The sequence below is a fragment of the Scatophagus argus genome, chromosome 5, assembly GCF_020382885.2.
Source record: "Scatophagus argus isolate fScaArg1 chromosome 5, fScaArg1.pri, whole genome shotgun sequence".
NCBI lineage: Eukaryota > Metazoa > Chordata > Actinopteri > Scatophagidae > Scatophagus > Scatophagus argus.
In genome coordinates this window covers 18,312,995-18,340,970 of record NC_058497.1, presented here as the reverse complement: position 1 = coordinate 18,340,970, position 27,976 = coordinate 18,312,995, and the positions used below count along the sequence as shown (strand labels likewise).

Below are 27,976 nucleotides of genomic sequence, written 5' to 3'. Positions count from 1 at the left end.
GAAATTGAATTGCTTTAAACATTCATCTTGAATAAAGGAATAAATACACTGTACAGCAGTTTGTGGAAGCTGCTCTTTATTTGTAAAAGAAAGAAGAGACTTCAGTCATTGTCTGCTACACGCTCTAATTACATAAAGAAAATATCTGCGGAGACAAACGCAGAGAATATCCTGAATCAAACTTAGGTAGAGTCAAATTTGATTGAATTGCTTTCATATTTCATACATCTTTCACCATTTGAACTCAAAGAACAGTCAGTTATTATATACAAACAGCACCGATCAACAGTGCTCCCCCACTCCACCCCTGGCCCTCTGGATCTTTTATACAATTAATTTACATCAAATCTGGGACGCTTTTCCACATTTGAGTAGCAACGGCTAACCAGCAAGCAGACACACTCCGTCCTCTCAACGCCCCGCATCCCGACTCCTGCTTGAGGAGCTGCAGTGTGGAAAGATGTGTGCAACATGAAGACAACTCATTCACATTCAGAGTAAAGGCAGCCTTGAATACGGTCAGTGAGTCAACGGCATGCCAAGCTTAAAGCAAATGGAGCCCACCACCCGGTGCGATGCTTCAGATTCGTGGATGAAGTGTTGTTATTTTTCAACTAGACAGGAAACTGATCCATTGCAAAAAACCCTAGGCACAGAATCGACTATATACTGTTAACTGACTCATACTCTAGCCCCTGCACTTACGTACAACAGAGATTGTGAATCTTTCATCTAGTAGAAAATTTTCTTAACACAAAACTCGTAGAATATTTAGTGCTCTATCATTCCGCTTAATAGGTGTAATTTATATAATAGCTAGTTTTTACTCTACCTCTCAATGATAGTCTGAGATCCTTGTTTAATGCTGAAGCACTCCCACAGGTGTTCAATGTACTGCAGATTTTACATTATTTTTTTTTTTCTCCCCCGAATCTTAAACCAATAATCATAAATAAATACAAACAACACACAAGGAATGTCTACTGTAAACACGGTAAAAAAGACAAAAACTAAACAGGTGTAAACGCCATTAGCATCACTACTTAGTGACAGTTAAATAACCGTAGGGAATGGATGACGGATGATCGGGTCAAGAAAGGGAAGGACCGCTTCTCCTTCTTTTGCTTCCACCCCCCTCCCCTCCTGAACATCAAGCCTTACAAGCCCTACACCCAGCCACAGTACAGGTATGTCCAAATACATAACATCAAAGTTTCTCGGCACCCATAGCTATCTTTACAGATTACACTGTAAAATGGATAAAGAATCCTTTTGAAGGGAGGGGGGGAGGTTTAGACAGCAGCATCACTCAACGTCTCGGACAAGTTATAGAATAATGGGTGTGAGCTATCGCCAAAGGTCGTTTGGACATGTTTAACCATGGTTTCTGACAGTCCTTGCCCCGTTGTGTTCTTGACATGTCTGTGTTTGGGCAGGGGGTGTGTGAATGTTGTTTCTCTGAAGAGTTAGACTGCAACGAGGACAAAGCTTTGCTGCTAAGGGCTTCATCTTCCGAGAGACACTGTTCTTCAAATTACATGAACTGCATCTGCAAGAAAGGCAACACGCAGAATAAGTGAAAGGCTAAAATGGGAATATAAATAATTAATAAGCAAAGAAACTGTTTGCTGAACTCAGAGCAGCACTGTCCAATCACAGCCTGTGCATCCATAACTGCTAACTAAGGTAAGCTGCAGTAGTTAGCATGTCAGGCTAGCTAGCATTGCCACCAACAGAAGCATTAACTGACTACATTACACAGTGGGGTTGCAGGGAGAACAGCAAAGTCTGTTAACAGCGTAATACTTTATTTTCCTCGCTAAACTGAATTTAGCCTATGGTTGGTTTCACTGTCCTGCTCTTTAACGGATTTGTGGAAGTTTACACTCCAGGAACCCCAACCAACATTAGCAACACCCAAGACAGTAACACATTTCTCCTTTAAGTAACTACTCATAAGTATGCAAGTGAAGCAGGAGGGTTATGTTTGAACAAATAAGTCTGATCTTACATCTGACCTCATCATATTTAACAAGGCTTACTAGCTCAACACTGCAACACAAGAACACAGCTGTTAGCGTTAGCCTCTTTAAACATGATATCAGCTACCACCAAGACCCTTTTTTGTTCAAGCCGATAGTCCGCTGAAAACATTAGTCACCTGCAGACATGATGAGCTACAGATTAAAATTAGAGGACTACTACCTACATCTGTGTCTAGTTGTTTTAAAATTTAACTGATTAATTAAATTCCATTTGTGATGGCAGCAGAAGAACAAAGGGTCAGGATGAGTCTAAGGCTTTGTTAAAAGACGCTTGAAACAAGCAAGAAATCTGAACAAAAGTCAAGGTAAAACAGAATAAGTGAGAACAATACAAGCAGCATCTAATCAGGCGGATACCAAGTATATAACAACAAAAAAACAAACAAGCAAAGGGCATGCGAGGCATGCAGGTCCCCCCTGGCAAGCAAGGAGCATGCTGTACCTAAAGAGATGCTCTACAAGAAATCCTTGAGAGAGAGGTGTGCAAACGGGTCCTGTCCAGGGGCTCGGAGAGGACTCTGGCTGGAAGGACTAGAGGCTGCGGAGGGCTATTTCAGGAAGAAATACAGGAAGTAGGAGGACCACAGGAGAAGTCAGAGAGTCAGTACAAAGACTGAAGGAGGGATGAGATTAGTTTGGAGAAGCTCTGATATATGAAAGAAGGGTTAATAAAAAGGAGTTGTTGGGGGGAGGGACAGGGAGTCAAAACAAGGGAGATGATTCACAGTTTTGTTTTTTTTTGTCCCCTTTCAGCTCAAGAGAGTGAAGGTCCATTGTTAAAACTGTCATCATCTTCGGCAGTATTCACACTGACAACAAAGCTTACAAAGTGACAAATTATGGTACATGTCACAGACGACGGACACACCTATTTACTCAACCTGATAGCTGCGCAAATAGATACTGACTTCAGTGTGCGTCATGTCGGCACAGCAGTGGGACTGCCATGCACCCACCTGAGCACTGGACACAGAGCCAAAGGGGTTGGGCGGCCTCATCACAGGCTGGGAGTACATCATGGTGGGTGGATTCATCATCCCCATGGAGCCCATTTGTGGAGGCTGCAGAGCGTTATTTCATAATGAATTTATTTACTTGACAAAGTTAAAGACAATGAACAGAACTTGTAAATCAGGTGTGTGACTGAAGATTATTGTCATAAACGATCTGAATTTGGTCTGTCATTATCAGACAATTGGGAGAAATTAAGATTCAGATTTCAAGCCCACAACATCACTTATTTGGCATATTTAACTGTTAGATATTACACTATAAGTCGGTATGAAGGAATAAAAAAAAAAAACAAGTTTATTTTCATTTCTATACCCAGAAAGAATTAATAAAGATGTCCTTGAGCCTGCCAGAAAAATTAAATATTTACAAGCTGAGTTTGCTTTAAATGAAAACTACTGAGAATTCTCCACCACTCATTTTATTTAGAAAACAAAACAAAGCCAATGAGTCACTTGACCCAGTTTAAGTGCATTTAATTAAATTTCTTAATAATAAGCAAGAGAGGACCGTTTCAGCTACATTCATAAAGAATTATCTCATTCTGGTCGTTCTTACACGCTACTTCATCTACTGTTTATTTGCCGGTATACTGACCATGCCATATCCCATCATGCCTGTGGGTGTGGTGGCAGGGAAGGCCATGACTGACGGTGGCTGAAGAGACACAAACAGGCCAGTGAGGATTTACAACACAAATGACCTCTGAAACAAGTAACAGCATTAACATTGCATCAACTACAGTTATTTGGCAGCAAAATGATACGGGAATATAGCAGATGCATAAACCATGAGCACTACAGTGAAAAGTCTGTGTGTGTGTCACCATTGAGACGGGGTTCCAGGTCGTGGTTGGCGCCGCTTTGGGCTGCCAGTTGGTGCCGCCGGTCATCCTCTTCTCCCCCGGCTGGCTCCAGTGGATGTCACTGTAGATTAAGAGACTTGATGTTAGTCCCAGCTTGTAACTGCCCCGAGAGCACAAAGCTGCTGCTGTTGGTTTCTGCGCGTTAAAGCCGCACAAGTGCTGACCCATCACTTACTTTTTCATGGTGCCGTTTCCGATGCCGAGGTCTGAAAAAGAAAATGAATTTGGGGTAGGAATTAAATGTCTTTCTGCAAGTATTTTGTCAGCTTGTGCCTTAATGAACACGTGCTTTAATTAGCGCGGCTGAGGGCAAAGCGTCACACTCACTGCCGACAAGGTTGGCCAGGGAGGAGTCAAGGTCATCCGACACCAGCTTCTCCGGCTGCTGACTGGACGGCTGGTTGGAGCCGGCAAGAGTCGGTTTCAGGATGCCCCCAGCAATATCTGACAGGACGTGCAGAAATTACAAACGTGGTTGTGCGTAACGAATATATCAAGTTTAAAACGCTTGTATTTCGTCACTGTAGTTTAACAATGACAATGATGGACGTCAAGTCCAAGATGTTATATCTCTTAATATTAGTACTGTATATGCATACGGTATTAAAATACTGTCATTAAATCAAACTAATCCCAAACAACTCCTTAAATCATTATTATTTCATGCCTTTACTAAATGGCTGACAGCAGAGATGACAGGAAATCGTCAGTGTTCAGTCTTCTGCTGTGTTAAGGACTGTTAACTAGTACACAACTGAGCCGCTGCAGAAAGATCAGTCCTCACTGGATACTGTATGGTCATCCTTCCAAACCTAATCTCTTATTGGAACATAAAAAAAAAACTTCTGCTGGCAGTAACAGAAGAGTCATCTCCAAATGCAAGAATACGACAGATTTTTTTTCAACCGAGGAAAAAGAAATAAAAAGGAAAAATAAGCATTTTTTAAATCGAAAGATATTACATTGAATTAATATGGCTTTTGACCAAATTGAGTAAACAGTAAGTGCATTAAAGTTCTGCAGTGACAAGGGCTACACATTGATAAACCTAGAATGGGTACAAACATTTACATCAGCAGTGTTTCTCTCAGTGCTGGTCAAAGACGACACCATAGTGACATTCTGCACTGATGGGCTGCGTGCAGACACAAAATAGTGCACAGAAGACAACAGCCTGTTCTTTTACCAGCAACTTGCAAGACAAGGCTGAGCGTTGCAGGTATTTCCAATGTATCTGACGTCAGGACCAGACAGACTGAATGTCTAATAGCACAAATTTCCTGGTATTTCTTCAGTGGACCATAGCTGGTGGTGACCGACTGTGGTCTCCTTCAAGAAACCTGATATAATGGGCTGAAGAGTCAGTGAACCATATAAATAATGCATTCTAGACAGCCTTTGAGTTTGAAAGTTGTTCTGCACGACTCTTTTTCTCTGCTGAATGATTTTAATTTGACTTAGTCTTCATGCCAAATACGGATGAAGGCCTAACACAAGACAAGGCCATTGATTTATCATCTCTAAAGTACTTTTGAACACGTCTACATTTCTAAAACACAGAATTAATAAAAAAAAAAAAAACTGCTCACCATCAGAATTGAGGCTGTTACTGCCGGAAGCTTTGGCTCCAAACACTGACTCAAAGTCCACTTGGAGCCCCCCTGCTGACTGTTGTGGGGGAGCCTGCGCCGTTGAGTATCCTTCATAAAGGAACGGAAAGAAGACGACTTCAGTCACAGAATTACATTAAGTGAAAAAACTGACCACTGCTTGGCTTTTTTTTGGGTTCCTGCACTGACCCGTGTCAGTACACTGTCCATATATGAATCACTTCGATATTCAAACAGAGAGCTGTATACCACAGCTTCCTGTACAGAGTAGAAAACCTGCATCAATCTGTTGCTGAGTATGCTAGAGAGAGAGAGAGAGAGAGACAGGGCTCCCAGTACTCTACCTCTGAATAGACCTGCTACAGAAGAGGGCTCAGTGGGGAAAGGAGCCTGGTGTGGGAGGTGCTGGGCAATGGACACTGGACCACAGAAGGAGTCTGACACACCACAGGAAGCAGGAAGACAAAGAAAAGAGAGGAAGAAAGAGAGCAAAGGGAAAAAAAAAGGCATTTCAAGGCCAGGCCAGAGAGACAGGTGGGAAATAACAGCAATACAGACAGGAAGAAGACAGGTAACAAGTCTAACAATTTTGTAGTTGTTAAATTATGGGTGTTTTACGTAAAATGTTGCAACCAAGAGGGAGGCACTTAGGGAATAGTTTGACATTTTTGGAAATATTTCTGGCCAAGATTTTGATTTGAAAATCAATACCATAATCATGTCTGTAGCTATGGCCAACAACTGATCAGCTTAGCTTAATCAAAGACTAAAAAAAAGTTCAATGACTAACACATTAAATCTTGTTTGTGTAATTTTACAAAAACTGAAAAGTGAAACTAACGTGCTGCTGACGGTTATGTACTGGACCAATTCTTAGATGTTTGTCGGTTTAATCCCCAGACTGGCGGGATAAAAAAGCAACACTTGCCCCTCTCTCATTACCTCTCTGGGGTGCCTTTGAGCAAGGCCCTTAACTCCCACTACTCCAGCGGGGCTGCTCAGTGGCAAACAGAGTAGATACTGCATGTATGCAGTAGCAGACAGACAGACGGCAATGAGACTTTCACCAACTCTAGCCATGAAATCAAATGCAGTCTATTTCCCAAAATGTCAAACATCTCCTTTAATATTAGTTTATGTTCACATTTCTACCATAAATATCAAAATAAAAGCCCTGGAAGTACTGATAGGATCCTATGTTTGCCAGGGCTCAGGAAACATAGGCTGAGATGGTGAGCCATCATAGTACCTGAGATGGAGTGTTCTATCCGCACTGTGCGTTTGTAATTGGTTGAAACGGATGAGTTTGTGTCAATAAAGGGATTGTAACGATCTGGAGAATCAAAAATAGTGTTGGTAAAAGAAGAACAGGTTTCAACTCAGAGCTCTATGGCATGTCTGTATCACAATGCAAAAGCAAACTGCTCACTAAAAGAGAGGATGAAGAGAACTGTAAAGCAAAATGCCTGTATGGCCTTCACTGAGGGACATGGAGGTTTCTGGTTGATACTTAATTAAGAGGTGTTCTCACTAAAAATTAACACAATGTGAGCTTGGTATGAACTGCAATGAGGTGCAGTGCACAGACAGAGAAAAGAAGATAATTTAGACATTTGCACGAGTCAACATTCAAACTACAGCAGCACAGTAAACATGCAGGCTAGTCATGCTTATAAGTGACTACAGAAAAATCAACAAGAGCGACAAGACTTTTGAGGAGGAACAAAATGAGTCGTTACCACCAAACATTTCATGACCAGATGTCCTAGAGGAAAAGCTAACACCGTCTGAAGACACGACAGGTAAGTGAGTGGCATCGACAACGAGTTTTGAGAGGAAAGGGTTAAGGTTTGGCATGGAATCATCTCCAGCTTCAGCAGAGGTGAAAGGATCTGGGCAGGCAGAGGAAAGAGAGACAGAGAGAAGGAAAACAGACAGAAAAGAGTGGAGAGGAAGAGATGGGCATCAGAGTCAGACAACATCAAGAGAAGGAGAGCATGCAGAACAGAACAGGTCACCAAAGTCCAGAAACACCGATGCTGGTTGGGGATGTTGTTAGAGGCACTTCTTTACCTGCCCATGCTGTTGCCACTGGAAGCCCTGTGGAGCCTGATTGCACAGAGGGCTGGAAAGTCGACTGCAGGTCGAAAAGGTCGCTTTCCATCTTCACTGCACTGCAGATGGGAAAAGAAAAGATTTTTTTTTTTTTTTTACAAGCACCCTTTTTGTGCAAAAGGCTGAAAAACAAACCTAAAAGCAGAAGTAGTTTAGCATAACAATGTATGAAATGACAATCTGAATACACTGTGAAAGGGGTCCTGCTTACTGATGAACCTACAGAGAATTACGACCTAAATCTACAACTCCCCTGTACACAACCTGCTCTGCACCAAGTGGCAGACCGACAAAGCAGATAAAGAGGCAGATGTTTCCCTCAAGAGTTGGTGGAGACCAGAGCAAAGTTAATATCAGACTTGTGATCATCCAGTGGATGAAAACAAGGCTTCAAAAATAAGAAACTGTTTGCCAACGTGTTGGTCATGTCGGCTTAAAAGGTAACGCTTTGTCGCTGTTTTTCACAATTTGTTATTCAACTGTCCCCAGGTGTCACAATAAATAAATAAATAAATCACAGTTTTTGAAGGGGAAATAAAAGAACGCAGCAGTACCCATTAGAGCAGCTCGGGGTAGAGAAGAGGTCAATGGCTGGTGCTGTGCTGATGGTGCCCCCAGTGGTGGAGACGGGCGATGTATCAGTGGTGGCGAAGGAGGGCCTCTTAGAAAGCTCTTTGAGCCTCTGTTCCTGAGCAGGGAATTTAGAGTCAAAAATTAAAACGCGTTTGACCAATGCACGTCCAACCAAAAGTTGCTCCTTTAATTTTTTAAAAAACTACGAAGCTACCTTCAGGGCTTTGAGCCGAGCCTGCTCCTCTTCGAGAGCTGCCTGCTTCTCCCGCTCATCAACTTTAGTGAAGGACATCCCCGTGCTGGCCAGCGATGAGACTGCATTTGACAGAGTACTGGCCCTGCAGGAAAAATACAAATTGACACTAGACTGACTGATTTCTTATCTATTTTATTGGTTTTATTATTACATTTTCATCACTTTTATCTCTTGCGCTCGCTGGTCTCTAATTGCTTAACTGCTTACGGCTGTCCCATCTTATTGTCTGTAAAGCCCTTTGAATGGCATGACAGAAAAAGGCAGTCGCTGAGATTTCAAGAAAGGAATTCAGAAATAGTGATGAGAGGATTAACGTACCTGCTGGCTGCAGTGGAGTCTTTGACTTTCTTGCCCTCTAAAGAGGCCAAGTGCTGCTCCAGAGCTTCGAGAAGACTGCTGGGAGCCTGTCGTGACACAAAACCCACAGTCAGCAACTTCCCAAGACACAGGAAATGTATGAACATCAAGACCATAAAGGACAGTGGTGGGCAACCGAGATAGACAGAGAAGGAATCACTACACTCCATGAACGAGACCACATCATTAAAACCCATGTGTACACGGCCAATTGATGTCTTTGATTGGGAGATTCTCCACAAAAGTAATCGACCACCTTTGAGCTGGTTACCCACCACTGACCGCATTCCAGCCGAAAAGCTACTTTGGATGAGAGTAACATCTGTGCGGGATGACGTACTGCACCACGGCACTTTTCAACAACCTCAGCGTTGTTGAACTGGCCGTGACTAAGCACAACGGGGCAGCCATTTTACAGTCGATGAGCTACACTGGTTCACACCTCAATAACGTGACCAAAGTGAACAGAATTTACCACAGCGAGCGTTTTTTCCTTCAACTGTTTTTCACCACGATGTAGGAGACAGAGTCAGAGCAGAGGCATGCAAAAAGACAACACTGAAGCAAGTCACGGACATAGAAGAGTGAAATGAAAGTACTTACACAAACTGTGAACTGAAGTGGAAAGATAAGGGGAAAATACAGAATATAAAGGTGGTGACAGTCAGATGGAAATGCATTTTAGCTTGAGTTCTATGAGTGGGGGTAAAATATTTATGTAAAATTGGTCCCCGCAGCACAGCTTAACAGTAAGTGCAGTTTAAAATGGGAAATCTAACTGTCACTCTGCAATTACAGTGCTTACTTTAAAACACCTTTATTTACTGTAGAAAGAAGGAGAAGAAGTAGGGAAGGGCGAGAGAGAATAAGGAGAGGAAGAGGAAGAAAAAGGGAGAAGAAACAGGAGAAGAAGACCACCTCCTCTGGCAAACATGCGCTCGAGAAGGAAATCATGCAAAGTGTCTAATTTTAAAGAACATTTGTGTGTGATGGTCTATACTCTAGTTAGACAAAAACAAAGCTGATGCAGGGAAAAAAGAGCAGTTACAGCTGGAAATAAGAGGAAGAAAGGAGCAAAGAAAAGATTTCCTATCTAGTGTGGAAAGCTTGTGTTTTCAGATTGTTTTGAAGAGTCGGTGCTTACCTGTGAAAGGTCTGGAATGTCTCCTCGATCAATGCCAACCTGCTGTTAAAGGCGAGAGAGAAAACCAAGTTACGAGCATGCCTTTGCTGCGTCACTGAACAACATCACTCATGGCAGTAAGGGTATCTGTGAGAACATGAGGGTAATGTACCTCTGCTACTTTGAGGAACTCTGATATCCGGGTCATTCGGGTGAGAAACTTCTTGTAAATGTCCAAACCCTCTTTACACTGAGTCTTTTTCATGTCAAAGTATTTCTCTGTTAGGCAGAAAAAAAAAAACGCATCGGACTGATCAACCATACAATGAACCTAAAGACAAAAAGGTTGACGGAGGAAGTGATCCTTGACTGTCTTACCAAGCAGGTTGATAATGCCTTCGTTATAAGCAGCAAAGAGCCTGATGGAGTCTTTGAAGAGGAGCATGAAGGCTGCATTGATGACTCCATTAGTCAGCTCGTTGGCATTGACCTGAGGGAGAGCAATCAGCCAACACATTTATCTTACAGCTTCTCCTACAGCCATTTTGTTGACATAGAACAAAAAAAATAAATGTCCATGTATGTGAACTAAGATTGGTTTGCGGCAGCCTCAGCGCAATCTGCATACCCCAGACGAGCAAGCTTTGTGCTCCACGAGCTGCAGAGCTGCGGGAGGCTTCACCTCAAACTCACATTGAAATCGAGGAGGGCATCCATCTGGTTCTGAATGATGGGGATCGTCTTGAGCAGCTTCTCTGTGTTCATGGTCCTCATTACGCCGTCCACTCTGCGAGAACGAGAGAGAGAGAGAGAGAGCAGGGGAGAGGAAAGATGGAGGCAGAGATGGATGAGTGTATCTCCCAAAGCACGACAACAGACTCCCTCCTCACTCACTCCAACTGCCGGGACGCGACTAACTAATTATTTTCATCAGTGATCAATCTGGCCATCGTCTTCTTGATCGATTGTTAAGTTACAAAATGTCAGAAAACGGCTGTCCAAGCAGCCCGAGGTGACATCTCCAAACGCCTTGTCTCAAAAAAGTGAGGATTTGCTGTCAGTTTATATTTCAACAAATTGTGCTTGGTCCTGTTCACAAAGTTTCAACTATTATTTGATGTATTATAAAAATACTTGAACTATGAATCAGTAATGAACAACGATAACGATTTGTCACAGCCGTAAACACAAAAAGGACGTTTACAGTTATGTTGAATACAAAAAGCGTTTCTTACCCGCGTTTCACTTTCGTGAAGTCAAAGGCTACCTGCCTGTATGAAACAGCTTTCTCGTTCAGGTACCGACTATACCTCCTGATAAACGTGGACATGTCATAACCTGGGAGAGAGAACAGCACGAGAAACATTTGAGAACATAAATTCGGAATGACTAAGCATTTCAATTAAAAACAGCCATTATTGAATTGTTACCTTGTAAACCACTTTTGTCCAAAAAATTACTGAGGTTGAATAGTGTATTCCTTGAAGCCAAGTACTGGACAAAACGCTGTAGGAGAGGGGAAACAGTTAAACACCACCAAGCTACTAATTAATAACACATTCACGCTCAGATACTGTGCCGTGAGGTTATCTTTTGCCCGACCTCGTTGCCGTAGACCATGAGGTGGTGCGTGGTGATAAGTGACTTAAACACGACCACCCAGCTGGTGTTGGTGGTCCTCTCGAACAGCGAGTCGGCCAGTTGGGGAATGTTCACGTTCATCTCGTTGGTGCAGTGGATCAAATCTGGAACAAAAAGAGAAGAGGTTTATCAGCCAGTCGGTCGACAGCCAGCGATGATTTTAATGATTGCGTGCTGTCTTTCATTTTCAGATGTTCTGTTGCTGCACGGATTATTAAGTAATGTAGCAGCGTTTCACTGTATTGCCTCTTCACGTGCAGATGAGTGGCCATAAAGCATCAAGTCCTCCTCATTAACTGGCTGGTCCACTCGACAGAAATGTGAATGTGTTGACAGCTAGACAAAATTAAATTGCTCATTTGCAAAAAGTTATTAATAGACTACTGTTCGACTCGAGGCCGATACCAATAAAACAGCCAATGATTTCACATTTTGGTAACCTTTAGTTTACACACGCCCGAGTGAGAAAAGCTAAAACGTAGTGAGCAAAGATGAATGATTTCATATTCCAAAACTATTAATAAAATTTTTGTCAATGACTTTTTTCCTCATCGTCTGAACATGTTTCGCAAATTAAAATCATGTTGTTGTCCTCCGAAACTGTGAAAAGCAAAAAAAAAAAATCCACGATGGCGACAACATGTTTAGCTCTGTGACGTCCTAAGCAGGACATCAGTGTTCTGCGTCTGTTCGTCTTCTTCTTCTGTGTTCACTGGCGGACAACAAACAAATTTTTAAAGTGCTGCCACCTACTGTATCGCAGTGTGTACACGCTGTTGTTACGAGGCAAGTGAAAGCAATTTGACTTTCGTATTATAAGCTCTATTTTATCAGCTGAACGATTATTTTTTTAGGTCCAATAAATACTGTGCACCCCCATTGATGAGTCAAGGATATTGTTTTATTGTAATAATGACATAACATTATTTATATGTTGCCTTGAGGTCTGAACTGAAGTTTTCAGTGTTGTACTCTGCTGGGTTTCGATGATATATGCAGATTCATCTGATGTACAGTCCTTTTAAACATTTCAAACTGTAGGAAGGCACTTTTCATCTGTAAAGAAACATTTTCTCTGTGAATTGTGAGTTAAAAGACAAATCAGGCCTCATGTTGAGCTGGCGAGCAGACAAACACCTGCTGCCTGCTGAGGAAAAGTAAAGTTCGGAGCCAAAAACAGTCCGTGATGTGACTCATGCTCATGTCCTCCACAACAGTTTGTTCACTTTGGTAACCTGTGAGCAGCTTCAACAAATCTCAAAAGCTGCAATATGGATATGAGGGTATTTTTCAAAGAGGCGTTTAGTTGAGACAAAATTGAACATGTAAAACACCAATACAAACACCACCTCTCTCCAAAAAAAGGTGGAGACCTTCAGTGTTAATGGACTAATACAACACAAGACACACACAGTTTAGTGTATGTCTGGATGAAATTAGAGTCGAGACTAATGGTTGAGCAACAGAAAATTATTCAACCTACTATGCGGATAACCACATTATTTTTTCAAGATATTTACCAAGCACAAATGCCAAATATTTGTTGCTTATACCTTCATTAATACATAATTTCAAATCTTATTTATTAATCAGTTTCACCCCCTGACATTTTGTCCCAAAGATCCTGGCAGAGACCACAAGAGAGAAAGAGTTCAATAAAACCCAACATGTGACATTTGCATATAATTGTAGACCTGCTCTCTGTTATTATAAATCACCAACATTTGCAAAAGTATTACAGCTGCCATGACCTCACTTCTATTCAAAACGCACTGCAAGTAAAATGGGGCAACCGTTGTGTTAAATGAGAATGCTTTTTACCCAAGATTTTCTGAATAAAATATTACCTTGTGGCACAAGTAGAAACTGATACTCAAACCAAAGCTCTTTTTTTTAGCAGACCATCACAAAGTGCAGGGCATTAAGATGTTAACCATACATGTTCTGTCCCACTTCCTCTGCTCATATGCTCATCCATGATGTCAGTCAAAGCAGTGCTAATGACCCTGCCATTCACAGCAATGATCAGACTCACGGGGTAATTGGGCCTCCCTTTCTGTCCTATATTTGACTTTTCAAAAGGCGGGGGACTTAAAGTAGGACAGGATAACCTTCCAGGGCGGCAGCAGCAGCAGCAGTTAGCATGGGTGGCTGAAGAAGTGGCTGCCCAGAGAAGAAGATGATGACAAAGAGAAGACGAGCAGTGAGGAGGAGGAGGAGAAGGAGGAGGAAGGGGGAAGAGGACACACTGACAGCACCGTCATGTTATAATTAGCCTGCTAAATATTCACATTGGTTGACATTTATGATTTCTGGTCTAATTAATTCATGGGACGCAAATGTATTCGTGTAACAGTCATGACGGCACATTATGGTGTTTGAAAAGAATCACTAGAAGGCCGGCTTACATGTTGATCGATCACAGTTAATCAATTCAATATGTCACTGAAAATATTTTTGAGAATATTTTATGCAAAACCTTTGCAATGGACCGCATTAATTTTTAATTTCCTGAAACTACCGATTTCGAGATTATTTACCAGACGATTAGCATCTCAGTGTAGCACAACTTTACTTAAAAGCTGAAGGAGTAATAACTTTTATTACTGTAATTATGTGCAGAGCTGGGTATCAAACCTAACACTGTCTTGGTGCTGAAAGACTGATTATCAAAAATAATAATGATCTTGTTTACTTAAATGGTTCCCTGTAGAGTTTTGACACCATTACATCCACCAACAGGTGGCAGTAACGTGCCACAATATGCAAGCAAGGAGCCAACAAACGCTGCGAAGACGAGTGCAAGCTAGTAAACATGCAAATAAACAATGCTGGATTCACAGGTGCGTTTTGACGAGTAACTCTGAACGTAAGCATAACTTTTGTTCTTTCACAAGAAAACTCAACAGGGTACCTTTAAATCTTTCACCAAACTGTGCAGCTTTTCAAGTGAAACCTTTGCAAATTTTTGTCATCCTTCAATCTTGTAGAACTTCGAGCAGCACCGGTACAGCCTGACTGATGAAGGTTTTTGAGGCCGATACCGATATTTGTGTATTGGTCTACATTAAGTTTCCTGATTCGAATCAAGATTTTGCCAACATAAGAAAAACTTGTATCTGTACAACCACTTGCACTGAGACAGAAATTTGGCTGCTTTTGTGTTCATTAAAACAACAAGTTTATATTCCTCACAGTAAAAGTGAGGAATATTAAATTATACAAAAATAACTTTCTATTTTGTAAGAAACGAGAAAAACAGATTGAAAGAATAAATATAAACTCAAGATGTGTGCAATGAGTTGACTCGTCAAACAAACGTCATTAATTATTGATACAATTTGCACTGAAATGTCATGTCATCCCCAGTCAAATGTTGCGTTATAATAATAATAATAAAAAAACAAACATCTGGACGGATTGAACTGTGCCCATATTGGACTGTTTGTTGGGTGGTTTCTTACTTTACACTTCAGTTTAACACGTCAGAGAAATAAGCTGTCAGGAACACCCCTTATCTAAACTTATAAACCAAACATGCTTCTGTTTTGCCTCACCCTGCCCGTCTTTATCCACGCTCTTTTATGTTTCAACAAAAGAGGACGCAGTGCTATTACGTACATGCATATGATGCGACACGTCAGTCACTACGAGCAAACAGTGTCAACTCTCACTGTCACTCATCTCGCCTCAGGGGAGTCACCTGAGCAGCAGGTGTGGAACCTGCACCTTAAATGTCAAGCCAAAATTTTCCCACCACAATTAACCGTTACTACCATTTAAGTAAGAACTGTGGAGTTTGCATGTTCTCCCTGTGCCTGCATGGGTTTTCTCCAGCTTCCTCCCACAATACCAAAAACATGCACATTAGGTTAATTGGCTACTCTAAATTGCCCCTAGGTGTGAGTGTGAGAGTGTGTGGTTGTCTGTCTTTGTGTGTTGGCCCTGCGACTGACTGGCGACCAGTCCAGGGTGAACCCCGCCTCTCGCCCTGACGGATAAGCGGTATAGGAAAATGGATGGATGTAGGCCTGCAGATACACCTTTCACCTGGGATGTAACTCTTTATGATGACACAGGGCCTTCACTGAACCACTTTCATCACTGCCATCATGCCCTTTCCAGATCGATGTGCAGAAAATCTACCACTGCATCTCTTAGGGCACAGACAGACAGTGACTCCTCTGGCTGCCAGTGCATCAGACTAATGACCACATGGGGATTTAAGCTCTTACGCTAACATCAGGGTGCCATCCAAGACTCTGGACTGTCTGATGTCCTAAGTAAACGAGAGGAACCTCCTCCTTTTGTTAGCACCTCGGCCACAAACTGTGATTTGTACCCGCGCACACTGTCACCTCATTGTGTCTGGAGCATCATAACCTGAGCGCAGGTGTCACATTACTTCACCCCGTAGCTGAAACAGTCAGTCGTCCTGCTGCAGGTGCACCAAGATGGGAGATGAAACTGGATTGCAAGTATTCCTGTGAAATGCTAAATCAGGGCCTGTGAGTGCAGGGACCATTTTCTTACCTAATTTACTTTAATTTTTTTATTCCCCTCCTCAAGCTTTTCTTCTTCACATACCAGTCAAACAGCTGTGTAATCCTGACTTGTTGTTGTTGTGTGAGCTTAACATTCAAGCTATAAATGAATGAGTGAGACAAGAGAAGCGGACTGAACAAAACCGGTTCATTAGACAAGCTAGTTTGACAGCGACTGATGCCACAAAAATGAAAATGAAAATAATATTCCTGATGGGCACGAACAAAGCCTGCTATATCTGTAAAAGCTTGTGTCTCCCTCTATGTCAACAAGGCCTGTCCTCTCGATGTAAAAACAGTCTAATCTCCCATGACATGAACATGAAGTAGTAGCATACAGCCTGTGCTGAGGCTTTGAGGCCTTGTAGCTCCTCCATCGCCATAGCTTAGCGGTGTTTCGCTGCGGTTATTTAGCTTGACTCACCGGTGTCACACAGCCTTTTAGTTTTTCTTTTTGAAAACAAAACAAAACAAAAAACAAACATACTCACAATCCAAATGTTTCTTTTTCGGGCCCATGACTTCGTGAGTGGTGGCCTTGCATACTGTTTTCGACACGGCGGATCCCGTTACGCTGTGCTGGGCTGCAGTTATCCGGTCCGTAATGCTCTGCCCCGACATCTTCGCTCCCTCAACCGCAACGGAAGCAAACACAGACTTAAAAATTCAAGCTTCGCCCGTGTTTGTCTTCGGATACGAGCTTTCTATGGGAAAAAAGGTAAAAATAAATAAATAAATAGAAAACCTCCACTTCGTCCGCAACCTTGCCCGGACCCCCCCGTTATTTTCCCCCACCTTGGTGGAAATAAAAATCAAAACTAGGCTATGGCAGAGCAGGACCAGGGGAGGGCGGAATAAAGAGATCCGACAATAACAACTCAAATGAATGTTCGTTTGTTTCTTTCTTGTGGCGCCGCTCAGCTCCGTCCAAATTCATCCAGATCTCACGGATGCCGAGATTGAGAATCCACTCGCTGACTCATCCAGCCCGGGTCTCTGGCTCGCTCTCATCCCGATGTGGCACACCGGATCCCTGTGTCTCTCCTCCTGCCTGCCTGCCTGCCTGCCTGGCTGCCTGCCTCCTCCTCCACCGCCGCCGCCGCCGCTCCTGCTCCTCCTGCTGCTGCTCCTCCTCCGCCTCCGCCTCCTGCCGCTGCCGCCGCTGCTCGGCTTTAAAACGCTATGAAATGGAAAAAAAGACCACCGAGGAGGGGAAATGGCGGGCCTGCTCTGCTCTGCTCTGCTCGGCTCGAATCGACTCTGTGCTCAACACACCGCCCTGCAGACCCCGGATCAGATCTTACGCCACCGAGTTCCCATAAGCACCGCTGTGGTGCAGGCCTACGCCAACTGACCGCAGTCCAGCTGGGGGCCTGGAGGGTGGGGGCCCGTGGCCTGGATGAGATGTTGAAGCCCGTATTGATTGAGGAGTGGACACGGGAGCAGGCTGCCACAGGCCTGACGGGGTGAAGGATGAAACCACAAAGACTTTTTAATGCCTTAACTCTTTCAGCAGGGGATTTACGCTGACCTTAGTTTACTTTTGTAGCTTTTTAAAACACTGTAATTAAACAGTAATTAAAAAACTTGTGGGAAGGTGTGTTTTTCAAAATAAGTAAGGCCCAAAAGTCACGTTTTGTGTCATCAGACGTTACGACTTCTTCATCAGTTTTCATCAAGGATAAGTTGACTTTTAAATAAACCAGAAATTTAACGTTTCCTTATAGAAGCTGTTTATTCACTAAGAACTCGTGCTTGATAGTGTACACAATGCATTTAATAATAAAAAAAAGACCAAACACTCCATAAACAAAGTTAAGGTTGAATTTGACTAATAGTTTTTTGTTTGTTTGTTTGTTTGTTTTTCAGGTTTTCTATCGATATAGTGGCAATAGCTTTGCTGTGAATTGATTTGGCCATGATAACTGTGTAGTGAAATTCTTAAATGTTGTGACCGCCCTGCTTGATAGGTTACTTTACTGCATTTCTGAAGCTCCATCACATTAACTTGATAACTTTAATTAATACCAGAAGTATATCAGTTTCTAAAATATGCTGCATTATTATTATTATTATTAAATTACCCAGCTTAAACGTTAGTGATGCTTACACATAAAAAATTAATAATTAAAAAGTAATATTTCATAAATTATTCTGAAATATGGCATGATGGACACTTTTAGTTTTGGAAGGCTACTTTGATTAAGCATGTTTTGACGCTTATATTTTTGTACTATAAAGTTTTGAATGAAGGACTTTTACTTGATTATCACTACACTGTGGTATTACTACCTTTACTTGAGTGTAAGAGCTCAGTAAAAACACAGCTTCTTCTGGGCACAGGATAACGCAAGACAACATTCAATTTCCACAGTTAAATCAGACATCCTGTAACATCCACTGTATGTACAAATCATAAAAGATATATTTTATGGTTTACATACAGGTGTTTTTTTTCTTGCGTATACATATCATCAAGCCCTGCATTCAAAATTTTACTCAAGTAAAAGTCCAAAAGTATCAGACTCCAAAACATAACCAAAGTAGAAAAAGTAAAAGCACTCACGATGCTGATTGTCCCATTTCTGAATCATTTATATTAGATTATTGTATTCATGTCAAGGGCTGCTAAATGACACAAATCAGACCCCATTTCAAAGCCCACTTCTGAACAGAATTTTGCTGTAGTGCAACACAACGAACACACGGGGGCAGCACAGTGACACCAAACACAAAGTCCACCAAATCACCCACTTATGGATTCTGCATCAGCTCAGCCTTACATACTTGATGTTTTATGTTTTATTGAGACTGAGTTCAAGTACAGAATTATCACAGTGACATATGTGTGACAGTTTACTGTAAATAATTCAGTCAAAGCATCTAAAAACACAAACTCATCCAGCTTTTCCTTTGATCTTTCATTACAGATTAAATTTTAGGCTTCATTTTCTGAATTTAAACCAAATATTTACTCCCTGTTTACTATCTTATTCAATATATTTTTAGATAATTTGTCTATTAGCTCTAAGAAATTATATTTATAGATTTTTCTGACTCTTAAACAGTAGTGATAATCTGTACTAATGAAAAATTTGTTGTAATTATTCTGGGTCTACTGTTGGATACCAGGTGTGGAGGTATGAATAACATGAGAGAAACACAGCTACAGATTTCCTCTGAGTGATACCTTTTGTCAAGGTCATGTCAAAAGAAAAGCAGTGCTTCTCACGTGTTGTTCTCTTAATGCAGGGTTGGTTTTCATACATAAACAATAAGTCAAGCCTGTTGTTTTCTCCTCTCTTCTGGGAATTTTTGTGGGTTTCCAGACCGATAAAAGATGCACACCAAAAAGAGGCCTCGACCAAAAATTTCTCTCTTTGAAAAGAAGCTAGTGCATCATTACACTTTATTGTGATATTTCCACCTTTTAAATGTGTATGTGTCACTTTCATCTGCGCTACAATTTATAGTTCAGATTAAAGTGATGCATATCATACAAATATCAAGTACAATGTACAATTACCCTCCTGTTGAGGCTAATAGATAAATAAATAACTAAAGAAAGAATAAAGCAAAATCGAAAAATTGTTTCTGGCTTTTGGAAACATTACTCACTGGGGGATCAAATCGCAGCACTGCCTTTGATGAGGGCTTCACTTTCCTGCCTGTGTAAAAACCGGCGCGTCAGATTACAGCTGCACTCTCATGGGTTTTGCGATGCAGCCCAGATTGTGTGATTTAGGTGTCTGTTTGTTGGGTCTGGATTTTTCAGGTTGATCAGATAGAAACGACTCTATCAGGCAGATCTAAGTGTGGCGGTTGGTCCTGAGCCATTAAAAGTCTCAGAGCGTAACGACATGCGGGAAACGTTTACAAAGCTCAGGAGAGTTGTGACTCTCTGAAGTACCTTGTATGATAAAGAAGGGTTTCCTGCAACATAACATGTAAATGTGGTCCCACTTAAGGTGAAATGAGGGAGCTTTTAATGCCTCTTGCTGTGGTTTTAAAGCAAAAGTAACATGCGTGATGAAAATTGCGATGAATAAAATCAACACGATACGCAAGGCACTGGGCGTTGGTTTTGGTTTATGGGCACGTGTTTTCTCACAGACCTCAACTTATGTCTTAAAGAAAGTGACTGAAGAATGAAAGTAGAGCACATAACTATACATAGACTAAACAGGTCATTTACTGGGTGGGAGTTGTAAAATAAGCAGGATGGTGCTCTATATGTATACATTTCATGTGTGGCCATATGGCCATCTGATCCTGTTTGCCCTGAAGGGCACTTGTGTGCTTTTAAGCATTTCATATTTGATTTCAGCCCTACCTCATCAGGGGCGGGCGAGCTGCAGTGAATAACAAACACCAGCAGCCAGCTGAGTTTCTCAGGGGTTGTAGGTGCTTGTGTTGCTTCTGGATCTGAGTCTGACACGTGAGGCCACAGAGCAGGATGAGTCTGAACCAAGTGACGCACAGGAGATATGTTAGCTGAGGGTGGCAGTGTCGTGGGTGGGAAGGGAACAAACACACAATCATATAATATTCCTATGCACTCATGCACAAGAGAACAGTTCCTCATATTGGTTTTACTTATTAAATGTAAACAGATAAAAAAAAAAAACATATCGCAAAAGTTACAGAATTTCTTTTAAGTTTTAAAATGATACAAACAGGCTTGTAGGGCCGGATCCATACGCTGGGGGGGGGGGGGGGGGGGGGGGGGTCTCGGGGGAAAAAGGAGCTGAAGAAATGAACAACCTGTTTTGCGCAGAACCTCCAAAACCAAAAAAAGCTAAAAAATAAATAAAATAAAATAAATAAAAAATAAAATGCAGGACCCTGTTGCATTTTTACCAATTTGTATTACCTGAGTATCTGTAACTAAACAAATTACTACACAATAACTGTCATTCAGGTAGCTTGGGAGATGCCCACAATGTCCAGTTGTTAATCCAGGCTTGGGCCTGCAGACATGTCTAATGCAGCATCTGTTCTTTCACACTTCTCTGAGAAATACACGATGACACCAGCCAAGCCGAGAAAAGAGAAACTTGGAGTGACTACACAACTCCATGACAACTGGCCAAACTCCATCTACTGAGGAAGATTGTCTGATACAACTGAAAGATCCAGAAATGCTAATAAATGGACCTTGTGATCATAAAGTGAGAGACTGCACATGCATGAGTGCACCCAATGAAAACAGGCAGGAAAGCCATTTGCTGCACATGGTTCTGCCTTTCAGTTGAAGGAAAGACTTTAAGGGAAAGAAAAATTAAAAAAAAGAAAGAAAGATAAAGAAAATAAGCTGTTGGTTGTATTGCCAATCAAACAGCTACAAACCAGGCTTTTATTGATTCACACGTCAATCAGATGAGTCAGAAATTGGATTAGTTTTCAGCGGTTTCTTCTTGGTTCTTTGGTTTTAATCTTTTATTCTTTTGTAGCGTTGCAAATCGAGGTTTCACTCAGAAAATGACATTTTAAAGCATAAGGCTGGCGCTATTCTCTGTCTTCCTTATCAAAACCCATAAAAAGACCAAAACCAATAATGAACTGCCAAGTATTAACTGTGTAGCCAAAGCCAAAAGATACACCTCAGTCCTCTGTGCCACATAGAGCTTCATTGTTTGTCCAAATACCTACAAACACCCAAATGTTGTTCTGGGTGACATATTCTTCACATGAGCAATGTAGTTTAGTAAATCTCACAAATGTTGCTTTAAATACTCACCTGAACCCACTCTTTACTCCTGTTTCAGTAATATTTGCTTATAACTTCAGTGTCCTACTTTTTAAGGAGGCCACCGAGCATTTTTTCAAAATGAAACTCCGTATTTGTGAGTTGTTTTAAAGATTTTTGTCTTCAAACCAGTGGTCTTGGCCTGTGTGTCAGAAGAGAGAAAATGGAAAGTAGTGGGAGACAGACTGTCGGTCTTGGTATTTTTCACAGGTTTTATTTATTCAAAGGGGAAAAAGGATCCTACAAGGCTTCAACACCACTCTGTGCACCTCTATAGAATTGTGAAGAGCAGTCAAAGACCTTGAACTCTACAGAAGAGGAAGTAGTTCTTACTTCTGATAAAAGTTCAACATATTAATTTTGCTTTGTTACACTGGCTGCAGTTAAGCCGAAGGTGAGTGATGCAGAGTAACAAAGTGTAAAACAGATTCAAGATTCCACTTCTACCCTCTGCAACGCCGTGCACATCACTGAATGCCTTTACTCTAAGTGACGCCTTACGCATCACAATTACCCACACACAGCCCTGCATCAGACCGTGAGTTGACTTTTATGTTCATCTCAATGTGGGCCGTAGCAGCAGCCGATGACAGCTTAATTCCCGGGATGCGCCCCCCCCTCCTCGCTGAGGCCCACCGTTTGTGCGAGCTGACAGACAGAGATCAGACCGAGGAGAGACGAGTGGGAACCATCCAAGTACGCTCAGGTTTCTGGGCGCCGTGAAAAGATTAGTCCGGACCATTCAGACCTGACAGAGTTTCCCATGTTCTGCACTGCAGCTGGCTTTTTTTTTTGTGAAAGTGTTTGGATAATGAGCCCTGCTATCTTTCTCATCTGTGCATGCACAATAGATACACGTAAAGCTGACATTGTGTTTAGCTTAGGTCCTTGATGCCACCAAAAACTACATGCCAGGGGGGGAGAGGGGTCCCAACCAATTAGTCTCGAAAGGCAGGAAACAGGTGAACGGGTTGTGAAAAAACAGAAGCTGAGAGAGGAGTGGGATGAAATGGGCTGGAAAGAGGGGTGACCTCAGTTTAAACAGGGTTGGGTAATAGAGGTTTTGGGCCCACATGAGCATCTGAAGTAAAAAGGGGGGCAGAGGGAGCAGGATAAGAAGGATTAGGGGACCTGGGCAAAGAAGGTTGTACTGCTTTGATAGAGGTCAGAGCGCGCAGCGGTTGAGGAGAGGGAGGCAAACATTGTTTTTGAACATCTAATTTTGAGATAAGTGCTGTTTTTTAACAGGTACCTGAGGAATGCGGTTAATGCAATGTTGACCTTGTGAAGATGACAGCAGGCAAACCTCTCTCGAACGCTGAAATGACACGAACGTGTTTCATCTTCCTGTTGATGAGTAATGCCGTTTCAGTGTCCACGCAGTTTAATGGGTACAACTGTGACGCCAGCTACCACAGCAGGTTTCCTGGTGAGCATCCTCCTCGTCACACGTTTACGATCCATCCATGCTTCCGTTATTCTGTCTACATGTGATTAGTCATGGTTTATAATGCACTGTAACAAGCTGTAGCTGGTGTAAATGGCTAATGTTTAATAATACAGTATAATACTAATAGTATTAATAGTATTAATAGTAATACACATGAACAAGGTTTACATTGTGTTATGAAGCATTTAAGTGTTCATGTTATGACATCGCCTTTCAGTAAAAGTTTGACTGCATGGTTTTCAAAAATTAATCTTTCAGCAGTATTCAACTATTTAGGACAATGAGGTCACGTCCTCCACCTGTTTTCAGTAGATTTGTGGGTTGCAGTATTGTACAACTGAAAATTACACATTCTTAAAGGCTGATTCTACTTCTACTTAAATGAACGAACGAATCATTATTTTTCCAATTTCCAAATACGATGTACTCTGCTCAGAAGTTTCCTGAAAAGGATTGAACAGCTGCCTCAATAGATGAAATGTAAAAATATATAAATAAAATAAAATAAGAAAAAAAAAGAAAGAAAAAAACGAATAATATAAGTTTCTTAACTTTGCAGTTTAAAATGCAAATTTTCAGATTACAGATTGTAGACACTTCTTTTAGGTATCTAAAGAAAGTGCTGATTGTCAGATGTCTTTTATCACTGGTGAATGTTGGTATCTTGGTATCTCACCTTTTCAACAGTGTTTGTGATTAAGTTATTATTTTAAGTCTTTTTTTTTTTCCTCAGGCTACTTTATCTAAAATATGATTTCTTCCTTTCTTTATTTTAATTCCTTTTGCATTTCAGCCCCAGCATCTATCTAATCAGAGACCTGTCCCACGCCCGAGTTGTCAGACAAATGTTTGTGGTATAGTAATTCAGCAGTGCTCAAGGTGTCAAGGACCAGGGGCCAGTGTCACCAAGATTTCGGCTTCAATTCACGACATTTTTTGCCAAATTTCAAATTGAACAAAATTCTTTTCTCATTAATTTCCATACGTCTCACTAATCAAAATCAACGCTAATCTTGTGGCCCCTGCGCGAGCCTGTCAGGACTCAAGGGGGCGTCTGCAGTTTGAATGAAAATCTTGAGGGAAACATGTCAGATGTGGTTGTGAAATTACTTTTGTGAAATGAAACTACTTTACATTATAAAGGTGCTGTTAAATGTTCTCTGTTCCCCCAGGCGAGCGCGACATCAGTGTGTACTGCGGGGTTCAGACCATCACCTTGAAGATCAACTTCTGCCCCGTGCTCTTCTCCGGCTACACCAATGCAGATTTGGCCCTGAACGGTCACCACAGTGACCCCCAGTGCCGTGGCTTCATCAACAACAACACCTTCCCCACTGCGGTCCTGTTCAGCATCAGTCTCAGCACGCTGGAGGCCTGCGGTAACAGCCTGGTGGTAAAGAATACACAAACGCGAGAACACGGTTTTAATATAATCAATAAGCAACTTCATCATGTTGTTTATTGACTTGGGAGAAGGTAAAGTAACATGGCTGAGATGTTTCTCTCTGCAGGTCAGCACAGCCTACGGAGCCAATGCCTATGGGAACATGTCTCTGGTACAAATTGGGAACGTCTCAGGCTATATCGACACCCCTGACCCACCAACAATAATCAGCTACCTGCCTGGCTTATTGTATAAATTCAGCTGCAGTTACCCACTGGAGTACCTGGTCAATAACTCACAGCTGGCATCGTAAGTTGCTGCCACAAAAATCCCTCACTGCCAAAAAAGAAACCTTGACCTTTCAGGAGTTACTCAGTGAATTTGATATTATGATCTATTTGTTTAATTAAGAATTAATTAAGATATGTTTATTATCCTCCTAAATTGTGGTGACAACTAAGAGCCCGCTTCGAAAGCCTGAGTGCGTTTGTGTCTCGTGGTATTCTGAGAAGCATTTATTTTAGAGGATGCATGTTTTTCTTAATGACTTTGAAGCTAACTCACACACATACATTGCTCTAAACTGTCATGTAAGTAAATAAATCTACTCTCTCTTTATCGTTATGCTAAATCAAAACATGAGCTTTCAAAATCATGTTTATGAAGCAACCACACATAAAAGACGGAGATAAAGCAGTGAAATATATGTGTTGCATCTCTTCACAGTTCCTCTGCTGCAGTGTCTGTCAAGGACGGCAATGGTACATTTGTGAGCACATTGAATATGATCCTGTACAACGTGAGTGTACCGCCGGATTCAACTTATTCTGTACAGTAATTTGCACAAGCTTGGCAGCTATGAACAACTATGAAGTTCAGATGGATATGTTTTTGAAGTCAGGATTTTTCAATCAAGTTAGTGAACCTCGTATTCTCTTATTGTCAACAAATCCCATTAAAAGACCAAAACTGGTGATGAAATAGATGTTCCTTCATTACAATGAACCTGTGTGTCCTGCTGCTGTAAATACTCACTGGAGCACCAAATGTGTATTAATTCGTCACTGAAAATTGTCAGCAACAAATTCACTATTTATTTCACTATATATTTGTTTCAGTAATGTTTACCTAATGACAATCGCAAAATACAGAATATCTTCAGCTTTATGATTTAAATGCTCCTTATGTCATAACTGAGCTCTTTTTCCTGCACAGGATTCAACATACAATCAACCTCTTTCTATTCCAATGGCTGGACTCGCTCTGAAAACCAGAGTATTTGCTGCTGTGAAAGCCACAAACTTAGACAAACGGTACCAGATAACATCACATCTATTCACTGCTGAATACTGATTTTTGGAAGTCTTTGCAGAAATATTGCTCATGTAGCAGATTACGATGAATTTAATAAAGAAAAGATTATATTTTGGTCAATCGCAGCCTCTTTCCCACCATCGTTTTTACAAATTAAGTCCTTTGTTCTACGGTTTGCATGCATTCATTATGCCATTATGTTAGTAAGCTGCATGAAGGCGCCAGTCTGCAGGAGAGAAAGACCTGATCTGTGCTTTCCCATGTGCAGTTAGTTCTCTATCCTCCATCCCATCTCACAGTTTTGTCCCCCTGCAGGTGGAACATCTTGATGGACTACTGTTACACAACCCCCTCAGGGAATCCTAATGATGAACTCCGCTATGACCTTTTCTTTGGGTAATCTTGCTTTTTTCCCCTTCGAGATGATAACTTGATAAACCACAAAAGACAGTCATTATCTATTCATGTTCTCCAAACGGCTTATTCCAAATGAATGCTGCTTTTTTTTCCCTACTCAGTGAGCCCTTACGTACATCTAGACATCAAATCTGTCGTTTTGACCGTGTGCATGTGCGTATGTGTGTATCTGTGCGTTGCATGTTTGACACAGCTGCTACAAAGACCCGCAGACAACAGTTTTCGAGAATGGGAAGAGTCAGATGGGACGTTTTTCCTTCGAGGTTTTCCGTTTTGTTAAACACAGACACCAGAAGATGTCAACAGTGTTTTTGCACTGTGTCACCAAGCTTTGCCGGGCAGACGACTGCATCATGCTCATTCCAGTCAGTGTAAAAAAATCATGAATCTCAGTTTGTGACTCCTTATGTTCATCTTGACCTTGATGACGTCTGAAATCTCATGATGTGATTGGCAGATTTGTGGGCGACGTCGCAGGCGGGATGAAGGGCAGAGTCTTGATTCCCCGCCGGCAGCATCTGGGAATGCCATCATCACTGCAGGACCAATCATCACCAGGAGCGGTATGAACAATAATCTGACTGTTGAAGAAATAGTTCGACATTTCAGGAAATACCCTCATTCGCTTTCTAGGTGATGGGATAGATAAGAAGATTTATGCCGCTCACATGTCTTGCCTGCCTGTTCATATCAATAGTTTTGCGCCTAATCTGTAAAAACACAACAAATCTGATATGAAATGGACAGAAATCCCCCCTGTTTCTTGTTTCATCATCAGCTTCATATCTAAAATAACATGAATTCACGAGATAGCGAATAAAGGTATTTCTCAGAATTCAACCTACAACGATGCATCCACAGAAGATTAAAGCAAAGGTAAAAATGTACTAATAAACATTTTTAAAATATTTTTTCAGATGAAACTCCTGTCAACAACTCCCAACTTGGTAAGCTCACTTATGCAATGTTACAAAACATAGAGAGGTTTAAAATATCACCCATGGCTAAGTCGTGAGAGAGGTGCAAAGACAGCAGATACTCATGGAAATTGATGATTTAAGGCAACAACAAAAAGGTTCCACTTCTGTTTCTTAAAGAAAAAAGACACAAATTCAGGTCATGTTAACTCCATGTCAAAGAACACTTCTGTTTCAAGTTTCTGCTTTTCTTAAACTCTCTGTCCTCCAGCATCTGCTGACCCCTCCCAGCCAATGAACCCGGTGACCAGTGCTCTGATCTCAGGTGTGGTCATCCTGGGTGGGGTCAGTGTCAGCTTCTTCCTGGTGTCTCTCCGCCTCCTGCACAAGTCCCGCCTCCCAACAACCACATCCTCAGGTGTCTGGAACCCCAGCTTTAAATGAATAGGCCTAAACATCTGCATATAATGACAACTTGGTACTATGTGCAGAACGATAATGTACATGCGCATGCACGCTTTCCTTTGTACACATGTTATTAAATGTGTATATTGTACTGTATTAAGGCTTGTGTATTTATTACCTTCAATACCTCATTCTTGTTA

The 27,976-nt window shown here is 41.6% G+C and overlaps 2 protein-coding genes across 7 annotated transcripts; one reads left to right on the top strand and one right to left on the bottom strand.

The window, feature by feature from the left end:
• Positions 1–59: 59 nt before the first annotated feature.
• On the bottom strand, positions 60–16,764 carry picalmb (phosphatidylinositol binding clathrin assembly protein b). 6 transcript variants are annotated; one of them, XM_046389380.1, is made up of 23 exons: positions 16,632–16,764; positions 11,558–11,700; positions 11,386–11,461; positions 11,191–11,293; positions 10,649–10,742; positions 10,334–10,445; positions 10,128–10,234; positions 9,977–10,018; positions 8,794–8,879; positions 8,434–8,557; positions 8,201–8,334; positions 7,605–7,705; positions 7,271–7,423; positions 6,781–6,864; positions 5,876–5,968; positions 5,511–5,621; positions 4,249–4,365; positions 4,097–4,127; positions 3,883–3,982; positions 3,654–3,713; positions 3,002–3,106; positions 2,488–2,593; positions 1,413–1,549 (listed from the first exon to the last, which is right to left on the bottom strand). In XM_046389380.1, exons 1-22 carry the CDS (start codon positions 16,759–16,761, stop codon positions 2,501–2,503), a joined length of 2,199 nt encoding a protein of 732 aa, XP_046245336.1. In that variant the 5' UTR covers positions 16,762–16,764; the 3' UTR covers positions 1,413–1,549; positions 2,488–2,500. The 6 variants fall into 6 exon arrangements, with proteins under 6 accessions (XP_046245338.1, XP_046245336.1, XP_046245337.1 ...); XM_046389381.1 differs by having other exon boundaries at positions 8,201–8,328; XM_046389382.1 differs by lacking the exon at positions 2,488–2,593 and having other exon boundaries at positions 60–1,549.
• On the top strand, positions 15,920–27,976 carry zpld1b (zona pellucida-like domain containing 1b). The gene is made up of 11 exons (XM_046389386.1): positions 15,920–16,104; positions 23,138–23,318; positions 24,512–24,732; positions 24,851–25,032; positions 25,450–25,522; positions 25,939–26,036; positions 26,353–26,433; positions 26,648–26,819; positions 26,912–27,017; positions 27,372–27,401; positions 27,643–27,976. Exons 2-11 carry the CDS (start codon positions 23,180–23,182, stop codon positions 27,813–27,815), a joined length of 1,275 nt encoding a protein of 424 aa, XP_046245342.1. The 5' UTR covers positions 15,920–16,104; positions 23,138–23,179; the 3' UTR covers positions 27,816–27,976.

Excerpts from the sequence above, each read along its gene's own strand:
- picalmb (XM_046389380.1), bottom strand. The coding sequence starts at position 16,761 with ATGTCGGGGCAGAGCATTACGGACCGGATAACTGCAGCCCAGCACAGC. Across the intron at positions 10,446-10,648 it reads ATGCCCTCCTCGATTTCAAT|GTCAATGCCAACGAGCTGAC; the intron begins GTGAGTTTGAGG and ends GCTCTCCCTCAG. Across the intron at positions 4,128-4,248 it reads CCTGGCCAACCTTGTCGGCA|ACCTCGGCATCGGAAACGGC; the intron begins GTGAGTGTGACG and ends TTTCTTTTTCAG.
- zpld1b (XM_046389386.1), top strand. The coding sequence starts at position 23,180 with ATGACAGCAGGCAAACCTCTCTCGAACGCTGAAATGACACGAACGTGT. Across the intron at positions 26,037-26,352 it reads GCCACAAACTTAGACAAACG|GTGGAACATCTTGATGGACT; the intron begins GTACCAGATAAC and ends GTCCCCCTGCAG. Across the intron at positions 26,434-26,647 it reads CGCTATGACCTTTTCTTTGG|CTGCTACAAAGACCCGCAGA; the intron begins GTAATCTTGCTT and ends TGTTTGACACAG.